The sequence below is a fragment of the Gorilla gorilla genome, chromosome 20, assembly GCF_029281585.2.
Source record: "Gorilla gorilla gorilla isolate KB3781 chromosome 20, NHGRI_mGorGor1-v2.1_pri, whole genome shotgun sequence".
Lineage (NCBI taxonomy): Eukaryota > Metazoa > Chordata > Mammalia > Primates > Hominidae > Gorilla > Gorilla gorilla.
The window spans coordinates 61,686,653-61,704,202 of NC_073244.2; the positions used below are offsets into that span (position 1 = coordinate 61,686,653).

The window sequence follows — 17,550 nt, forward strand, 5'->3', positions numbered from 1 at the left end:
CAGTGTCTTCCATTGCAGCAGCTCATTATCTTCAGTACCACATTAGGAAAATTTCACTACGGCTCTATGAAGAGAAGGACATTAGGATAACATTTGCACGGGAACCGTAAATTGCTTTAACCTTTTAGGCAGTAATATGTCCATACATTAATTTAAATATTGCCCCTTGTGGCCAGGATTGGTGGCTCACGTCAGTAATCCCAGTGCTTTAGGAGGCTGAGGCGAGAGGATCACTTGAAGTCAGGAGTTCGAGACCAGCCTAGGCAACATGGTGAATCCCCGTCTCTACAAAAAATACAAAAATTAGCGCTGGCCATGGTGGTACGTGCCTGTAGCCCCAGCTACTTGGAGGCTGAGGTGGTTGGCTCACTTGACCCCAGAGGGAGGAGGGAGCAGTGAGCCGAGTTTGTGCCACTGCACTCCAGCCTGAGCGACAGAGCGAGACCCTGTCTCAAAAAAAAGAAAAAAAAATTGTCCCTTGAACAAAAACCACTTTTAGAAATCTATACTATAACGTAAGAGTACACATATGAAGGGAAATTATATGCAGTGATATTCCTTGAAGCATTACTTGCAGTGAGGGAAAAATGAACCCAACGTGAATGCCCAGGAATCCGGGAATAGTTGAACAAACATATGCATTCTTTTGGAATATGAGTACCTTGTGGAATATTCTGGAACAATTTCAAATGGGTTTTGCCTGTTTCTGCTCATGTATTTTAGTGTTTTGGGACAATACTATCGTAGCGTTGATGGTGTTGGCTAATCCGGCCCTTGTGGTCGTCAGCCACTGGTCTTCCTTCTTTCACTGAATTCTCACAATCCCATCACCTCTTAATGTCAAGAGAGTTGCAGATCAGCCGGGTGTGGTGGCTCCTGCGTGTAATCCCAGCACTTTGGGAGGCCGAGGCCAAGGCAGGCAGATAACCTGAGGTCAGGAGTTCAAGACCAGCCTGACCAACATGGCAAAACTCTGTCTCTACTAAAAGTACAAAAATTAGCCAGGCATGGTGGCGTGTGCCTGTAATCCCAGCTATTCGGGAGGCTGGGGCAGGAGAATCGCTTGAACCCGGGAGGTGGAGGTTGCAGTGAGCTGAGATGGCGCCACTGCACTCCAGCCTGGGTGACAGAGCGAGACGCCATCAAAAAAAAAAAAGAAGAAAAAAAAAGAGCGGGAGAGAGAGTTGCATATCAGCTTCATGGCTGTGCATCCTTTCCCCCAGACGAACTGTGGTCTTGTTCAGGTCCTGCACATGAGCTGGGGCTGGACTTAGAGGTTCCAGGCACACTGCAGGGTTGGAAGGTGGTCAGCTCAGCCAAGTCTCATCCATACGCACCTCCCCTGTTCCTGCCTCCATTCCCTAAAATGTCTTAGCATCTCAGATGATGAGAGCTTGGTTTGTGCAACCTCTTGGCTGTCTTTGTGGTGTTTTATATGGGAAGAAGCAGTGCAAAGGTCTCAGTCTCCATTGCTCGCAACCTCAGTGGCCAGAATGCAGTCTAGTTGACAGCCAACATGCAGTACACACTTTGAGAAAGCAAACAAATGCCACTGCCCCCTCAATTTATCTTTAAAAACCAAAGATATTTCCAGCCGGGCTCAGTGGCTGACGCCTGTAATCCCAGTGCTTTGGGAGGCCAAGGCAGGCGGATCACGAGGTCAGGAGTTCGAGACCAGTCTGACCAACATGGCAAAACTCCGTCTCTACTAAAAATACAAAAATTAGCCAGGCAAGGTGGCGCATGCCTGTAGTCCCAGCTACTCAGGAGGCTGAGGCAGGAGAATCGCTTGAACCTGGGAGGCGGAGGTTGCAGTGAGTAGAGATGGCTCCATTGCACTCCAGCCTGGGCGACAGAGTGAGACTCCGTCTCAAAAAAAGAAAAAAAAAGATTTTTCCCTGGTTTAGATTTAATCTTTTTTTTTGAGACGGAGTCTCATTCTGTCACCAGGCTGGAGTGCAATGGCACAATCTCGGCTCACTGCAACCTCTGCCTCCCGGGTTCAAGTGATTCTCCTGCCTCAGCCTCCCGAGTAGCTGGGACCAAAGGTGTCCGCCACCATGCCCGGCTAATTTTTGTATTTTTAGTAGAGACGGGGTTTCACCATGTTGGCCAGGATGGTCTTGTTCTCATGACCTTGTGATCTGCCCGCCTTGGCCTCCCAAAGGGCTGGGATTACAGGCATGAGCCACCTCGCCTGGCTTAGATTTAATCTTTCATTAAAAAAAGATTACAGATGGCTGACACCTGTAATCCCAACACTTTGGGAGGCCAAGACAGGCTGATCACTTGAGGTCAGGAGATCGAGACCAGCCTGGTCAACATGGTGAAACCCTGTCTCCGCTAAAATACAAAAATTAGCGGGGCATGATGGAGAGTGCCTCTAGTCCCAGCTACTCAGGAGGCTGAGGAACCACAATCACTTGAACTCAGGAGGTGGAGGTTGCAGTGAGCTGAGATCAGGCCACTGCACTCCAGCCTGGGCAACAAGATGGAAACTCTGTCTCAAACAACAACAAAAACCCCCCAAAACAGCAGTGTTTTTCCCGGTGTCATGACCATGGTAATTCCTTAATAGGGAAATTCTGGATGAAATGGGGAGACTGTGGGTGGCTGGGCCTCTGGGTGAATGTGCTGTTCCATGAAGCTGATGTTCTTCCTGGAAGTCAAATGACCAGAAACTCAATTTTCGGACCTCATAGTCAATGGGAGACTCAGATTCATCAGATTCATTCTGTGTTTGTGACACGGAGACTGAGCTGCCACCAACGGAGGGGGTCACAAAGTTCATCAGAACTTTAAGCCACATCAGGGATTTTAGATAAAAGTGTAAGACCATGTTGAAAGCCTCCTGGGAAAGATCATTTCAATTATTTTCAAATTGTTAGCTCCAATTATCAAAACTTCTATCAACTTATAAGTCCTGGTACCAACATGTATAAAAATTTACTCATTTAATGTTGATAGTTTATGTCTAAAACACATTTACCTTGAATGTAATTTGTGTAAGACAGTATGGTATGATATTGTTGTAATCCTCAGAGTTCCTAAGACATTCTCCTGCGCATAGAAAGAGTTTTGAAAAAATGGGCCGGGTGCGGTGGCTCATGCCTCTAATTCCAGCACTTCGGGAGGCTGAGACAGGCGGATCGCCTGAGGTCAGGAGTTCGAGACCAGCCTGGCCAACATGGCAAAACCCCGTCTCTACTAAAAATAAAAAATTAACCGGACATGGTGGCGCATGCCTGTAATCCCAGCTACTCAGGAGGCTGAGGCAGGAGAATTGTTTGAACCTGGGAGGCAGAGGTTGCAGTGAGTTGAGATTGGGCCACTGCAATCTACAGCCCGGGCAACAGAGCGAGACTTTGAGAAAGAAAGAGAGAAAGAAAGAAGGAGGGAGGGAGAGAGAGAAAGAAAGAAAGGAAAGAAAGAAAGAGGAAGGAAGAAAGGAAAAGAAAAGAAAGAATATTGAAAAAATGTGCTCCTTTCTCTGATACATTTCCTGAATGGGCAGTGAGTGGCTCATGACTTAATTGGGTTTCATTAGTATATTAGTGTGCCAAACAAGATCCCTGCCTTACAAAATACGTAGAATTAAATTATTTTAGTTGGCGCATGAAAGACTAGAAAAGCTGTTAGGGTATATGATTCATTGTATGTCATCTCCAATTCTTCCTCTTTTGTAGTGGATATCCAGCTTGGAGCTGCATCAGCCCCTCCTGCCTTCTCAGGTTAGTGAAATGTTTACACTAAAGCCAGGGGGATGTATCTGATATGAAGAGGCCTTTGAGTGCTTTGACATCACAAAGTGAGGCTCCATTCCTTCTAACCTTGTCATTTACAAAGAACAAGTGATGCCAGAGAAAAATACAAACAATGAGTATGATTTACTTACGGGAGGGCGTGAGGACATCACGTCCACACAAAGGAGCAGGCGACAGCAAGTTATTGGGGTAAATATCTTGCATCTGGGGAACTGTAAGTTAAAGTAGTTCTATATTGAACTTTGAAAAAGTATAGTAAATATGAGACTAGAAAGTTAATCAAGAGCCAGAAGTAAAATATCCAAAATGAAATGAAGGTGGGTTAGGCAACACCACAAGATACAGAGCCATCCCTGGCCGGGCATGGTGGCTCATTCCTGTAATCCCAGCACTTTGGGAGGCTGAGGCAGGTGGATCACCTGAGGTCAGGAGTTCAAGACCAGACTGACCAACTTGGTGAAATGCTGCCTTTACTAAAAATACAAAAATTAGCCTGGTATGGTGGCGCATGCCTGTAATCCCAGCTATTTGGGAGGCTGAGGCAGGAGAATCACTTGAACCCAGGAGGTGGAGGTTGCGGTGAGCTGAGATCATGCCATTGCACTCCAGCCGGGGCAATGAGCGAAACTCCCTCTCAAAATAAATAAATAAATAAATAAATACATACATACATACATACATACATACATACATACATACATAAAAAAGACCCATCCCCCACCCTGGAATTATGACTCTTCATTAGATCCTAAATCCTATAAGAGAGCAATTCTCAGAGTCTGCAACTCCCCCTTTCATCCAGGTGCAGCCTTTGTGAAGGAGAACCACCGTCAACTCCAAGCCAGGATGGGGGACCTGAAAGGGGTGCTCGATGATCTCCAAGACAATGAGGTTCTCACTGAGAATGAGAAGGAGCTGGTGGAGCAGGCAAAGACACGGCAGAGTAAGAACGACACCCTGCTGACTATGGTGGAGAAGAAAGGGGACCGGGCCCTGGAGCTGCTCTTCAGAAGCATTAGTGAAAGGGACCCTTACCTCATGTCCTATCTTAGACAGCAGAATTTGTAAAGTGAGTCAGTCAGAGAGTGTGGAAGAGAGAATCCAGCATTCTCATTGGAAATGAATGAATAGAAATGCATCCTTGATTCCAGTGTCCAAAACAGAGAGGGGCTGGGTAACATTTGCCCATCACACAGGCTTCGGGGACAGATACGTAACCTGGAAGATACCCATTGGCTGTATCCCCATGCCTTTCCCTCAAGAATATCTGAAGAAAATAACAATAGTGCTTTTAATTTTTTTCTAACCATGGCTCAATTTGTGACTATTCCGTCCATTGACACATTTCCTGAAGACCCGGGGTGAAGAAAGTCAAGGCAGTTGTGTTTATGTATGACAGGCTCTAGAAAGAAAAATTCTCCTGATTAACATGAAAACTAGCTTTTATGGACACTCTTTGAAGTCTCACCATTCCACCACAAAATGCAGGAAAGCTAACAAAGTCTCTCAGTTGAAGATATCCAAGGTATTTATTGATGGTATTGGTTTTATATATGTTGTCCCTTTAACATTTTGTCTATTGCTGTTATTACTAGAATAATGTAAGTACATTATTCTACAAGTACTCAGGAGGCGGACGTTCCAGTGAGCCCAGTTCGCACCACTGCGCTCCAGCCTGGCGACAGAGCGAGATGTCATCTCAAAAAAAAAAAAAAAAAAGAAAAGAAAAAGGAAAAGAAAGAAAAACCCTTGGGAAATTACTATGTATCTTGTACTTTTTTTTTTTCGAGTTCACAACTTCCTTTAATATGTGTTATTCTTTTTTTTATTATCATACTTTAAGTCCTAGGGTACATGTGCACAACATGCAGGTTTGTTACATAGGGATACATGTGCCATGTTGGTTTGCTGCACCCATCAACTCATCATTTACATTAGGTATTTCTCCTAGTGCTATCCCTCCCCCGCCCCCTACCCCACGACAGGCCCCAGTGTGCAATGTTCCCCCTGCCCCCAGTGTCCAAGTGTTCTCATTGTTCAATTTCCACCTATGAGTAAGAACATGCAGTGTTTGGTTTTCTGTCCTTGCGATAGTTTGCTGAGAATTATGGTTTCCAGTTTTATCTATGTCCCTGCAAAGGACATGAGCTCATCCTTTTTTATGGCTGCATAGTATTCCATGGTGTATATGTGCCACATTTTGTTAATCCAGTCTATCACTGATGGACATTTGGGTTGGTTCCAAGTCTTTGCTATTGTGAATAGTGCCACAATAAACATACGTGTGCATGTATTTTTATAGTAGCATGATTTATAATCCTTTGGGTATATACCCAGTAATGCGATTGCTGGGTCAAATTGTATTTCTAGCTCTAGATCCTTGAGGAATCGCCACATTGTCTTCCACAATGGTTGAACTAATTTACACTTCCAGCAACAGTGTAAAAGCATTCCTATTTCTCCACATCCTCTCCCGCATCTGTTGTTTACTGACTTTTTAATGATCACCATTCTAACTGGCATGAGATGGTATCTCATTGTGGTTTTGATTTGCATTTCTCTGATGACCAGTGATGAGCATTTTTTCATGCGTCTGTTGGCTGCATAAATGTCTTCCTTTGAGAAGTGTCTGTTCATATCTTTTGCCCACTTTTTGAAGAGGTTGTTTGTTTTTTTCTTGTAAATTTGTTTAAGTTCTTTGTAGATTCTGGATATTCGCCCTTTGTCAGATGGGCAGATTGCAAAAATTTTAGAATTGTTGTTCCTAATTTTGTGAAAAATGACAGTGGTAGTTTGATAGTAAAACCATGTAATTTGTAGATTGTTCTGGGCAATGTGGTCATTTTAGTGATATTGATTCTTGCAATCCATGAGCATGGAATGTTTTCTAGATTGTTTGTGTCACATATGATATTTTCCACCAGTCTTTTATAGTTCTTCTTGTAGAGAACTTTTCTTGGTTAAATGTATTTCTAGGTATTTTGCATGTGTGTGTGTGTGTGTGTGTGTGTGTGTGTGTGTTTGGCTATTGATTTGATCCTCAGCTTGAACATTATTGATATACAGACATGCTACTGATTTTTGTATGTTGATTTTGTATCGAAAACTCTACTGAAGTCATTTTCAGGTCTAGGACTCTTTTGGAGGAATCTTTAGAGTTATCTAGGTATAAGATTATGTTGTTATTCAACATAAATCATTTTAATTCTCCTTTTCTTGTTGCATACCCTTTATTTCTCTCTCTTGCCTGATTACTCGGGCTAGGACTTCCAATATAGTGCTGAATAGGAGTGGTGAGAGTGTACATCCTTTTCTTGTTCCAGTTATTGGAAAATGGTTTCAGTTTTTCTTCATTCAGTATGATGTTGATGGTGGGTTTTCTTTTTTCCTTTGTTTTGTTTTTGAGACGGAGTCCTACTCTGTCACCCAGGCTGGAGTGCAGTGGTGCAATCTCAGCTCACTGCAACGTCTGCCTCCCAGGTTCAAGCAATTATACTGCCTCAGGCTCCTGAGTAGCTGGAATTACAGGCGCGCACCACCACACTTGGCTGATTTTCGTATTTTTAGTAGAGATGGGATTTCACCATGTTGGCCAGGCTGGTCTCAAACTCCCCACCTCAAGCGATCTGCCCTCCTTGGCCTTGTATCTGTGTTCATCAGTAATGCTGGCCTGTAGTTTTTTTTCATGTGTTCTTGTCAGATTTTGGTAGTGGGGTGACACTGATTTCATAGTAATAGTTGAGGAATTCTTCCTCAATTTTTTGGAACAGTTTCAGTAAGATTGGTATCAGCTTTCTTTGTACATTGGCAAAATTTGGCCATGAATCTGTCTGGTCCAGTGCTTTTTTTGATTGGTAGTTGTTTTTTTTTTTTTATTACTGATTCAGGTTTTTTTTTTAAAAATTTGTGTTTATTTATTTATTTATTTGATGGAATCTTGCTCTGTCGCCAGGCTGGAGTGCAGTGGCGCGATCTCAGCTTTCTGCAACTTCTGCTTCCCGGGTTCAAGCGATTCTTCTGCCTCAGCCTCCCAAGTAGCTGGGACTACAGAAGTGCACCACCATGCCCAGCTAATTTTTGTATTTTTAGTAGAGACAGGGTTTTACCATGTTGGCCAGGCCTGTCTCAATCTCTTGTCCTTGTGCTCTGCGCACCTTGGCCTCCGAAAGTGGTGAGATTACAGGCGTGAGCCACTGTGCTCGGCTGACTGAATCAGTTTTGTAACTCATTACTGGTCTATTCAGGATCTCAATTTCTTCCTGGTTCAATCATGGGAGACTGGGTGTTTTGAGAAATCTATTCGCTTCACCTAGATTTTCCAGTTTGTGCACATAGAGATGTTCATACTAGTCTCTCATGATCTTTTGTAATTCCGTGTAATTACATTCCATCATTTATAATGTCTCCTTTGTACTTTCTGATTATGGGTTTTGAATCTTCTCTATTTTTTTCTTTGTTAATCGACCTGATGGTATATCCATTTTGTTTATCCTTTAAAAGAACCAATTTTTCATTTCATTGATACTTTGTATGAATTTTTGGGTGTCTATGTCATATAGTTCTGCTCTATTCTAGTTATTCCTTTTCTTCTTCTAGCTTTGGGTTTAATTGTTTTTGTTGTTTTCCTGTACTTTAAGTGCGACATTAGGATTTCAAGTTGAGATGTTCCTATCTTTTTGATGTAGGCATGTAGTATGGTCAGCTTTCCTCTCGACACTGCTTTTCCTATATCCTAGAAGTTTTGGCATGTTGTTTCTCTGTTTTCATTCATTTCAATTTTTTTAAATTTCGGCCTTAATTTCATTATTTATCTAAAAATCATTCAGGAGCAAGTTGCTTAGTCTCCATGTAATTGTGTAGTTCTGAATTTCCTCTTGGTATGGATTTCTAATTTTATTCCACTGTGGTCTGATAAGATGGTTGATATAATTTTGATTTCTTTGGCTATGTTGAGACTTGCTTAATGATCAAGTATGCACACAATTTTAGAGAATGTTCCGCGTGCAGATGAGATAAATATATACTCTATGGTTGTGGGTGGAGTGTGCTGTATAGATTTGTTAGATTCATTTGGTCAAGAGTCTAGTTTAAGTCAAGTTTTTCTTTGTGAGTTTTCTGCCTCAATGATCTGTCTAGTGCTGTCAGTGGGGAGTAATGTCCCCCACTATTATTGTATGGCTGTCTTTTTTTTTCAGGTTTAGTAGTATTTGGCTTATAATCTGGGTGCTCTGAAGTTTCATGTGTAGGTATTTAAGATAGTTAAATCTTCTTGTTCAATTGAGCCCTTTGTCACTGTATAATATCCTTCTTTGCTTTTTTCCCTCTCATATGTTTAAAGTCTGTTTTAGCTGACACAAAAATAGCAACAAATCCTCTTATTTTTGTGTTCCTTTGGCATGTTAGATCTTTCTTCATTCCATTACTTTGAGTCTGTGTGTGTTATTACATATGAAGTCGGTCTCTTGAGGGCAGAAGGTTGTTTCTTGTTTATAAAATCGAATTTGCTCCTCCATGTCTTTTTTTTTTTTTTTCTGAGATGGAGTTTAGCTCTTGTTGCCCAGGCTGGAGTGCCATGGTGTGATCTCTGCTCACTGCAACCTCTGGCTCCTGGGTTCAAGCGATTCTCCTGCCTCAGTCTCCCGAGTAGCTGGGATTACAGGCATGAGCCACCACGCCCGGCTAATTTTGTATTTTCAGTAGAGATGGGGTTTCTCCATGTTGGTCAGGCTGGTCTCGAACTCCCAGCTTCAGGTGATCTGCCCACCTCGGCTTCCCAAAGTGCTGGGATTACAGGTGTAAACTACCGCATCTGGCCCCACTCCATGTCTTTTAAGTGAACAGTTTAGGCCATTTACATTCAATGTTGATATTGATATATGAGTTTTTTCCTTGTCATAGTGTTTTTAGCTAGTTGCTTTGTAGTCTCAATTGTGTAATTGATTCATAGGGTCTGTGAGCTTTGGAGTTACATGTACTTTTGTGGTAGCAAGTATCATTTCTTCATCTACATATTTAGAACTCGTTTGTACAGTTCCTATAGGGCTGATCTTGTGATAGTGAATTCCCTTCATGTTAGCGTGTCATGAAAATATTTTATTTCTCCTGATTAAGCATAGTTTAGCGGGATTTGAAATTATTTGCCGGCAATTTTTTAATTTAGTGAGGCTAAAAGTAGGCCCCAATTCTCTTCTGGCTTGTAAGATTTCTGCTGATAAGTCCCCTGTTGGTCTGATGGGTTTTTCTGTTCAGGTAATTTGGCCCTTTTGTCTCTTTGCCTTTAAGATTTTTTTCTTTAGTATTAACCTTGGGTAGTCTGATACCTGTATGCCTTAGGGATAGTCATCTTGTTTAGTATTTCACAGGAGTTCTCTAAATTTCCGGAATCTGAATGCCAAACACTCTAGGAAGATTAGAGAAAATTTCCTGAATTATTCCTTCATATATGTTTTGTAAGCTGCTCACTTTTTCCTCTCTCTCGAGAATGGTAATTTGTTGTACGGTGTTTACGTTATATTAGCTCATATTTCTCAAAGTCTTTGTTTGCTACTTAAAATTTATTTTTCTTTAACTGGATTAGTGCAAGAGACTGGTTTTCAATCTCTAAAATTCTTTTTTTTTCTCTCTTTTTTGAGACAGAGTCTTGCTCTGTCCCCCAGGATGGAGTGTAATAGCACGATCTTAGCTCACTGCAACCTCTGCCCCCCGGGTTCAAGCAATTCTCATGCCTCAGCCTCCCAAGTAGCTGGGATTACAGCTACTACAGGCTGTCGGTACAGCCTGTACTGGTGGCGTGTGCCACCAGTCTGGCTAATTTTTGTATTTTTAGGAGAGACAGCGTTTCACCATGTTGGTCAGGCTGGTCTCAAACTCCTAACCTCAAGTGATCCGCCCTCCTCAGCATCCCAAAGTGCTGGGATTACAGGCGTGAGCCACCATGCCCAGTCTGCTTCTACGTGCTTTTAGGGGGCTAGTCTCTCTATGAATTCTTTGTTTATAGATAGCTTTATTGTATTAGTTTTCTCAAATGCTGGTTATTTGTAGGTTGTAGGAGTGGTGAACTCTGCATGTATTCAGGCTCACTGTCTCCTACAGGGATGGGCTGGTGGAAGTCTCTGGAGGCTTAGCTTGCTCCCCAGTGCTGTGTGTACTTGTCAGCAGACATTTGTTGGGTTGTGCTGTTAACCCTATAGACCAGTAGGTGTTGCTCGTAAGTAAAAGTCAGCTGAGTGCTGTACAAGGACGTCAGATGAAGTTGTGATGGACTGTGCACGTTGACCTGCCCAGTAGATGGCATTTGCAGAGTCAACTGCAGTGGCCGGGTGTGGTGGCTTATGCCTGAAATCCCAACACCTTGGGAGGCCAAGGTAGGTGGGTCATTTGAGGCCCAGAGTTTGAGACCAGCTTGGCCAACGTGGTGAAACCCCGTCTCTAATAAAAATACAAAACAAAATTAGCTGGGGGTGGTGGTGGGCGCCTGTAGTCCCAGCGTCTCAGGAGGCTGAGGCAGGGGAATGGCGTGAACCCGGGAGGCAGAGCTTGCAGTGAGCTGAGATCGCGCCACTGCACTCCAGCCTGGGCGACAGAGCGAGACTCCATCTCAAAAAAAAATAAATAAATAAATAAAAATAAAAATAAAAAAATTGTCTGGGTGTGATCACGTGCGCCTGTAGTCCCAGTTACTGGGGAGGCTGAGGCAGGAGAATTGCTTGAACCTGGGAGGCAGAGGCTGCAGTGAGTGGTGATTGGGCCACTGCACTCCAGCCTGGGCGACAGAATGAGACTCCGTCTCAAAAAAAAAAAAGAGTCAACTGCAGTGATGGCAGTGAAAATTTTACTTGGCCTTTGTTTATCAGAAGAAATACAGGGACATTCCTGCTGATTGGCATGGCATGGGGCTCCCAGGCGTACCATTCTGCATTCTGCTGTGAGGGGCTAAAGGAGGAAAACTGGGTGGGCCTGGGTTGGGCAAGCCTGTGACTAGGCTCCCTCGGGTGGGTGAAAGACTGACGTTTGTGGGAGGCTAAGGGCAGTTCTCAGGCTGCTGGGACACCTCTCGAGGGAGGAACAGAGGCCCCCTTCCTGACCCACAGAGCTTGCTTAGGGGAAGCGGACAGCCTGGAGTTTTCAGCTTAGTGGTTGGCCCTGGAGCCCATCCAGCTCATGCTTCCCTGACCCAGTGGGTCTCCCTCCTACGTTTGGCCCCGGCAGTAGGCCTGAGGGACTAGGCTCATCTCAAGCATCTTTGCCCAGATTGCTGAGCCATTCCAGGTGTTCTGGGCCTCAGAACTCCCCAGGGGAGAAACTGCAGTGATCAAGCCACACCCTTCCCAGTCCTGTCTTAGGAAGGGAGTCCCATGCATGAACCCTCACCGCTATCTAGTCTGTCTTCTGACAGTGGGAGCTCCTTTACGCCTTGGGATCAGGACACAAATCTGTACTCCATACCCCTGGGTGGTGTGCTTGAGTCCTGCAGAGTTGGGACTTGCCCTGTGGATTTGTCCTCTGGCCACACTGGCTGTGATATGGTGAACTGCTCCCAGGTTGTAAAGAAAACCCTCAGGTGAGGCAGTGAAGGCTGTGTTGTGGGCGTCCTCCTGTGTGAATGTCCAGGCAGGTGATCTTGGGAGGGACTGGCAAGCATGGGGTTGTGTGGTTCAGATGCATCTCAGTCCTGCGGCTCTGGTAATGGGGCCTGTCTTGGGCTTGTGAGTGAGTGCTCCTGGGGCCTGCCCTATCCCAGCCTGGCAGACAGCAGAAGCTGCAACCGCTCAGTGCAGGATGGACAGCCTTGGAGGATGGGCACCCAGGATCGTGTTTTACTGCAGCTGTCCAGCACAGCGAAGCCGTCTGGGCTCCATTGAGGTTCAAACTGCACCTCTGCATGTTCTCTGGGCAGCTCCTCCTGCTAATCCAAAGGTTCTACCTGGGTCATGGGAGCTCCGGTTGCTTGGATCTCAGAAGTCCATGGTGGGAATGTGGTGCCCTGGGGTTCCTTTACTCACTCTTTGTTTGGGTCTGGTTCACGTCTGTGGGCCAGTCGTGGTGCCTGGCAACTTTGAGCAGGCTACCCTACTTTTTCCATCTTCAATCACGGTGTCTGCATTGCCTCTGTGTTAGTCCATTTTCATACTGCTATAAAGAGCTACCCAAGACTGGGTAATTTATAAACAAAAGAGGTTTAATTGACTCACAGTTCTGCATGGCTGGGAAGGCCTCCGGAAACTTAACAATCATGACGGTAGGTGAAGGGGCAGCAAGGCATGTCTTACATGGCAGCTGGAGAGAGAGACAGTGAAGGGGGAGGTGCCACTTTTAAACCATCAGATCTCAGAACTCCCTCACTAACATGAGAACAGCATGGGGGAAACCACCCCCATGATCTAATCACCTCCCACCATGTCCCTCCCTTGATACCTGGGGATTACAATTGAAGATGAGATTTGGGTGGGGACACAGAGCCAAACCGTATCAGCCTCTCTGTCAACTTTCAGTGTTTTATCACAAAACATCTTCTGAAAGTGTAAAGATTGATATTTTGCATCCTCTCCATGGAAATGGCACTTCCCAGCTGCATGTAGTCAGCCATCTTCAAATATTATCTGGTTTATGTATTCAGTTTTTAACCATGGCTATTCTAAATTTATGTCATTCACAGATATTGTTTTGAATTCTTCTCTAAATATATTTGTAATCAGGTAGAGTCCAAAATTACTTCACATGAAAAAGACTCTAAGAAGTACTACTGAACACATATTTCTGTTAACTTTTATTGGATTAAATAAAAATGTCCAGAACTCTCGTAAAGAAACTGACAGGTTTATAAAACTGCTAATCAAGATCAAGCAAAACAAAACATTAATTATATGGCACTAAGTAATTTATATTTTTATGAGTTTTATGGAAAACACTGTTGGTTCTTTCATCTTGTTGGATGGTGAATAAGAAAGTTATTGGTTCTTTAATTTTTTTTCAGATTTATGAGTTTTCTCTCATAAGCTTTCTTTAGTTTACATCAATTTTTTAAAAAGTGTACTTTTGTGAAAAAACATGGAAGCATTTGCTTTTTTCTCTACTTGATTCTTCCACAATCTGGAAACTATTCATGAGTATACTTATTTATATAAGTCCAATAAAAATCCTTTCTCTCTTTATAAGCAGGATACAGTTGGAAACATGGGCTGTATTACCAAATGTCATGTTAAGAATGTGAATAAAATGCTTGACTTTAAGAGTTCCCGTACTTACAGTGAGTGAATAAGAGCTGTCACCTCCTGGCAGGCCCAAGAACCTTATGACTATAAATAATATGTAGAGTTTGCCTTGCTGTGGCTTCGTAGCCTCAAGAGGTTTTAAAATCTGAGATTTGTATATAATCAATATAGTGAGAAAAATTATATTTCTTTTTTTTTTTTTGAGATGGAGTCTCGCTCACTGCAACCTCTGCCTCCTGGGTTCAAGTGATTCTCCTGATTCAGCCTCCTGAGTAGCTGGGACTACAGGCGCATGTTGCCATGCTAAGTTAATATTTTGTATTTTTAGTAGAGATGGGGTTTCACCGTGTTAGCCAGGATGGTCTTGATCTCCTGACCTCGTGATCCACCCGCCTCAGCCTCCCAAAGTGCTGGGATTACAGGCGTGAGCCACTACGCCCTGTGAAAAATTACATTTCTAAGTAAAAACTATAACACACCTGTGATTAGGTTGTGGCCCTGCGCACTGTTCTTGTTATCTACCTGTAGACTAAACTAGATCCTGAATTCTCCTGATTTCCCTCAATATTTGGCTACAATTTCTCCAACTTGAAACAAAAGCTACAAGCTACAAGCTACTTTGCTCTTTCATTTATTTTTTTGTTTTTATTTTTATTTTTTTTTGAGATGGTGTCTCACTCTGTCACCCAGGCTGGAGTGCAACGGCATGATCTCGGCTCACTGCAACTTCCACCTCCTGGGTTCAAGTGATTGTCCCACCTCAGCGTCCTGAGTAGCTGGGATTACAGGCACCCACCATCATGCCTGGCTAATTTTTGTATTTTTAGTAGAGGCAGGGTTTCACCATGTTGGCCAGGCTAGTCTTGAACTCCTGACCTCAGGTGATCTGTCTGCCTCAGCCTCCCAAAGTGCTGGGATTACAGGTGTGAGCCACCATGCCCAGCCGCCACTCTGTTCTTAAAGCCCTAGAAACTGAAACTAGATGAACTTTAAGGAACAAGCCTCAAGGCTGATAGGTGAAACACATAAAGAGTTCACCAAACTGGCCAGTATCATGACTGGAGACATTCAATCTACAAACCAGGAGAAAAAGTTGATGTTTTTACACTGTATAACTTGTCCCAAAACATTGGAACAAGGATATCATAATTAACCTTTTGCCCCCCTTAATATTACTTTTGCAACTTGGCAGGTTAATGGTATAATTGAAATTTCACAATCAGTTGCTTCTGCTTATAACTTAACAAAATATAACCTAAGAAATCTTCTAGTATCTCTTGGTTAGATAAGAAAATGTCTGTGTAATTGGTAATACTACATGCTATACCTGGATAAATTCGTCTGATAAAAATTCCTATGAGATAAACTCCTCTGAGACCCGTGTATCCAAAAGAAAAAAGCAGGCCACATGGCTACAACATGTCTCACCTAGCTCCTTATTGTCATTTGAGTTATTCAATTAGCTGTCTTTGAATCTAGGTTTATGGCTCAATAGCTAATACTTTTGAGTTTCATAATTGCGTAACTCAGTTTGCATAAATTCAGTTTGCATAACTGGAAACTGAAACAGGTATTGCAATTAATTTGTATTTCCCCTTACTTTGTATTTCTCCTTTTAAAATTTTGTATCTGTTACTTGTTAAATTTTTGCAGCAGTACAACTCCTAGCAAAATAATGCTGGCCCACCACTTTAAAATGATAGCAAAAGACTACAGAACACACTAATGGACTCCATGTAGACTTATCCTGAGAATCACACCCTTTGAACCTTCCTTGTTGCCCGAAAGTGTTTTTTTTTAATTTTTAATTTTTAATTTTTTATTATACTTTAAATTCTGGGTTACATGTGCAGAATGTGCAGTTTTGTTACATAGGTATACACGTGCCATGGTGGTTTGCTGCACCATCAACCCGTAACCTACGTTAGGTATTTCTCCTAATGGTATCCCTCCCATAGTCCCCCACCCCCCACAGGCCCTGGTGTGTGATACTCCGCTCCCTGTGTCCATGTGGTCTCATTGTTCAACTCCCACTTATGAGTGAGAATGTGTGGTGTTTGGTTTTCTGATCTTGTGACAGTTTGCTGAGAATGATAGTTTCCAGCTTCATCCATGCCCCTGCAAAGAACATGACCTCATCCTTTTTTATGGCTGCATAGTATTCCGTGGTGTATATGTGCCACATTTTCTTAATCCAGTCTATCATTGGTGGACATTTGGGTTGGTTCCAAGTCTTTGCTATTGTGAATAGTGCTGCAATAAACATACGTGTGCATTTGTCTTTATCTTAGGATGATTTATAATCCTTTGGGTATATGCCCAGTAATGGGATTGCTGGGGAAAATGGTATTTCTAGTATTAGATCCTTGAGGAATCACCACACTGTCTTCCACAATGGTTGAACTAATTTACACCCCCACCAACAGTGTAAAAGTGTTCCTATTTTTCCACAACCTCTCCAGCATCTGTTGTTTCCTGACTTTTTAATGATTGCCATTCTAACTGGCGTGAGATGGCATCTCATTGTGGTTTTGATTTGCATTTCTCTAATGACCAGTGATGAGCATTTTTTTCATATGTTTGTTGGCTGCATAAATGTCTTCTTTTGAGAAGTGTTTATTCATATCCTTTACCCATTTTTTGATGGGGTTATTTGTTTTTTTCTTGTAAATTTGTTCAAGTTCTTTGTAGAGTCTGGATATTAGCCCTTTGTCAGATGGATAGATTGCAAAAATTTTCTCCCATTCTGTAGGTTGCCTGTTCACTCTGATGATAGTTTCTTTTGCTCTTCAGAAGTTCTTTAGTTTAATTAGATCCCATTTGCCAATTTTGGCTTTTGTTGCCGTTGCTTTTGGTGTTTTAGACATGAAGTCTTTGCCCATGCATATGTCCTGAATGGTATTGCCCAGGTTTTCTTGTAGGATTTTTATGGTTTTAGGTCTTATGTTTAAGTGTTTGATCCATCTTGAGTTGATTTTTGTATAAGGTCTAAAGAAGGGGTCCAGTTTCAGTTTTTTGCATATGGCTAGCCAGTTTTCCCAACATCATTTATTAAATAGGGAATCTTTTCCCCATTGCTTGTGTGTGTCAGGTTTGTCAAAGATCAGATGGTGGTAGATGTGTGGTGCTATTTCTGAGGCCTCTGTTCTGTTCCATTGATCTATATATCTGTTTTGGTGCCAGTACCATGCTGTTTTGATTACTGTAGCCTTGTAGTATAGTTTGAAATCAGGTAGCGTGATGCCTCAAGCTTTGTTCTTCTTGCGCAGGATTTTCTTGGCTATGCAGGCTCTTTTTTGGTTTCATATGAAGTTTAGTTTTTTCCAAATCTGTGAAGAAAGTCAGTGGTAGCTTGATGGAGATAGCACTGAATCTATAAATTACTTTGGCAGTAAGGCCATTTTCACGATATAGATTCTTCCTATCCATGAGCATGGAATGTTTTTCCATTTGTTTGTGTCCTCTCTTATTTCCTTGAGCAGTGGTTTGTAGTTTTCCTCGAAGAGGTCCTTCACATCCCTTGTAAGTTGGATTCCTAGGTATTTTATTCTCTTAGTAGCAATTATGAATGAGAG

The 17,550-nt window shown here is 42.7% G+C and overlaps 2 protein-coding genes across 14 annotated transcripts in view; both read left to right on the forward strand.

Annotated features, from left to right (window-relative positions):
- LOC129523562 (caspase recruitment domain-containing protein 8) overlaps positions 1 to 7,646 on the forward strand; it is a 53,014-nt gene extending 45,368 nt beyond the window's left edge. For 4 of the 9 annotated variants that reach the window (XM_055370131.2, XM_055370133.2, XM_063701562.1 and 1 more), the window contains 2 exons: positions 3,687 to 3,731; positions 4,567 to 7,645. In XM_055370131.2, coding sequence (XP_055226106.1) covers positions 3,687 to 3,731; positions 4,567 to 4,832 — 311 coding nt within the window. In that variant the 3' untranslated portion in view covers positions 4,833 to 7,645. Of the gene's footprint in view, positions 1 to 3,686; positions 3,732 to 4,566 lie in introns of all 9 variants that reach the window. The other 5 variants (XM_055370134.2, XM_055370137.2, XM_055370135.2 and 2 more) reach the window with 2 other exon arrangements.
- Positions 5,175 to 17,550, forward strand: part of LOC101127866 (caspase recruitment domain-containing protein 8) — a 65,864-nt gene continuing 53,488 nt past the window's right edge. For all 5 annotated transcript variants that reach the window (XM_063701560.1, XM_063701559.1, XM_063701561.1 and 2 more), the window contains exon 1: positions 5,175 to 5,289. The gene's annotated coding sequence lies outside the window, so the exon portion shown is untranslated. The remainder of the gene's footprint in view (positions 5,290 to 17,550) is intronic.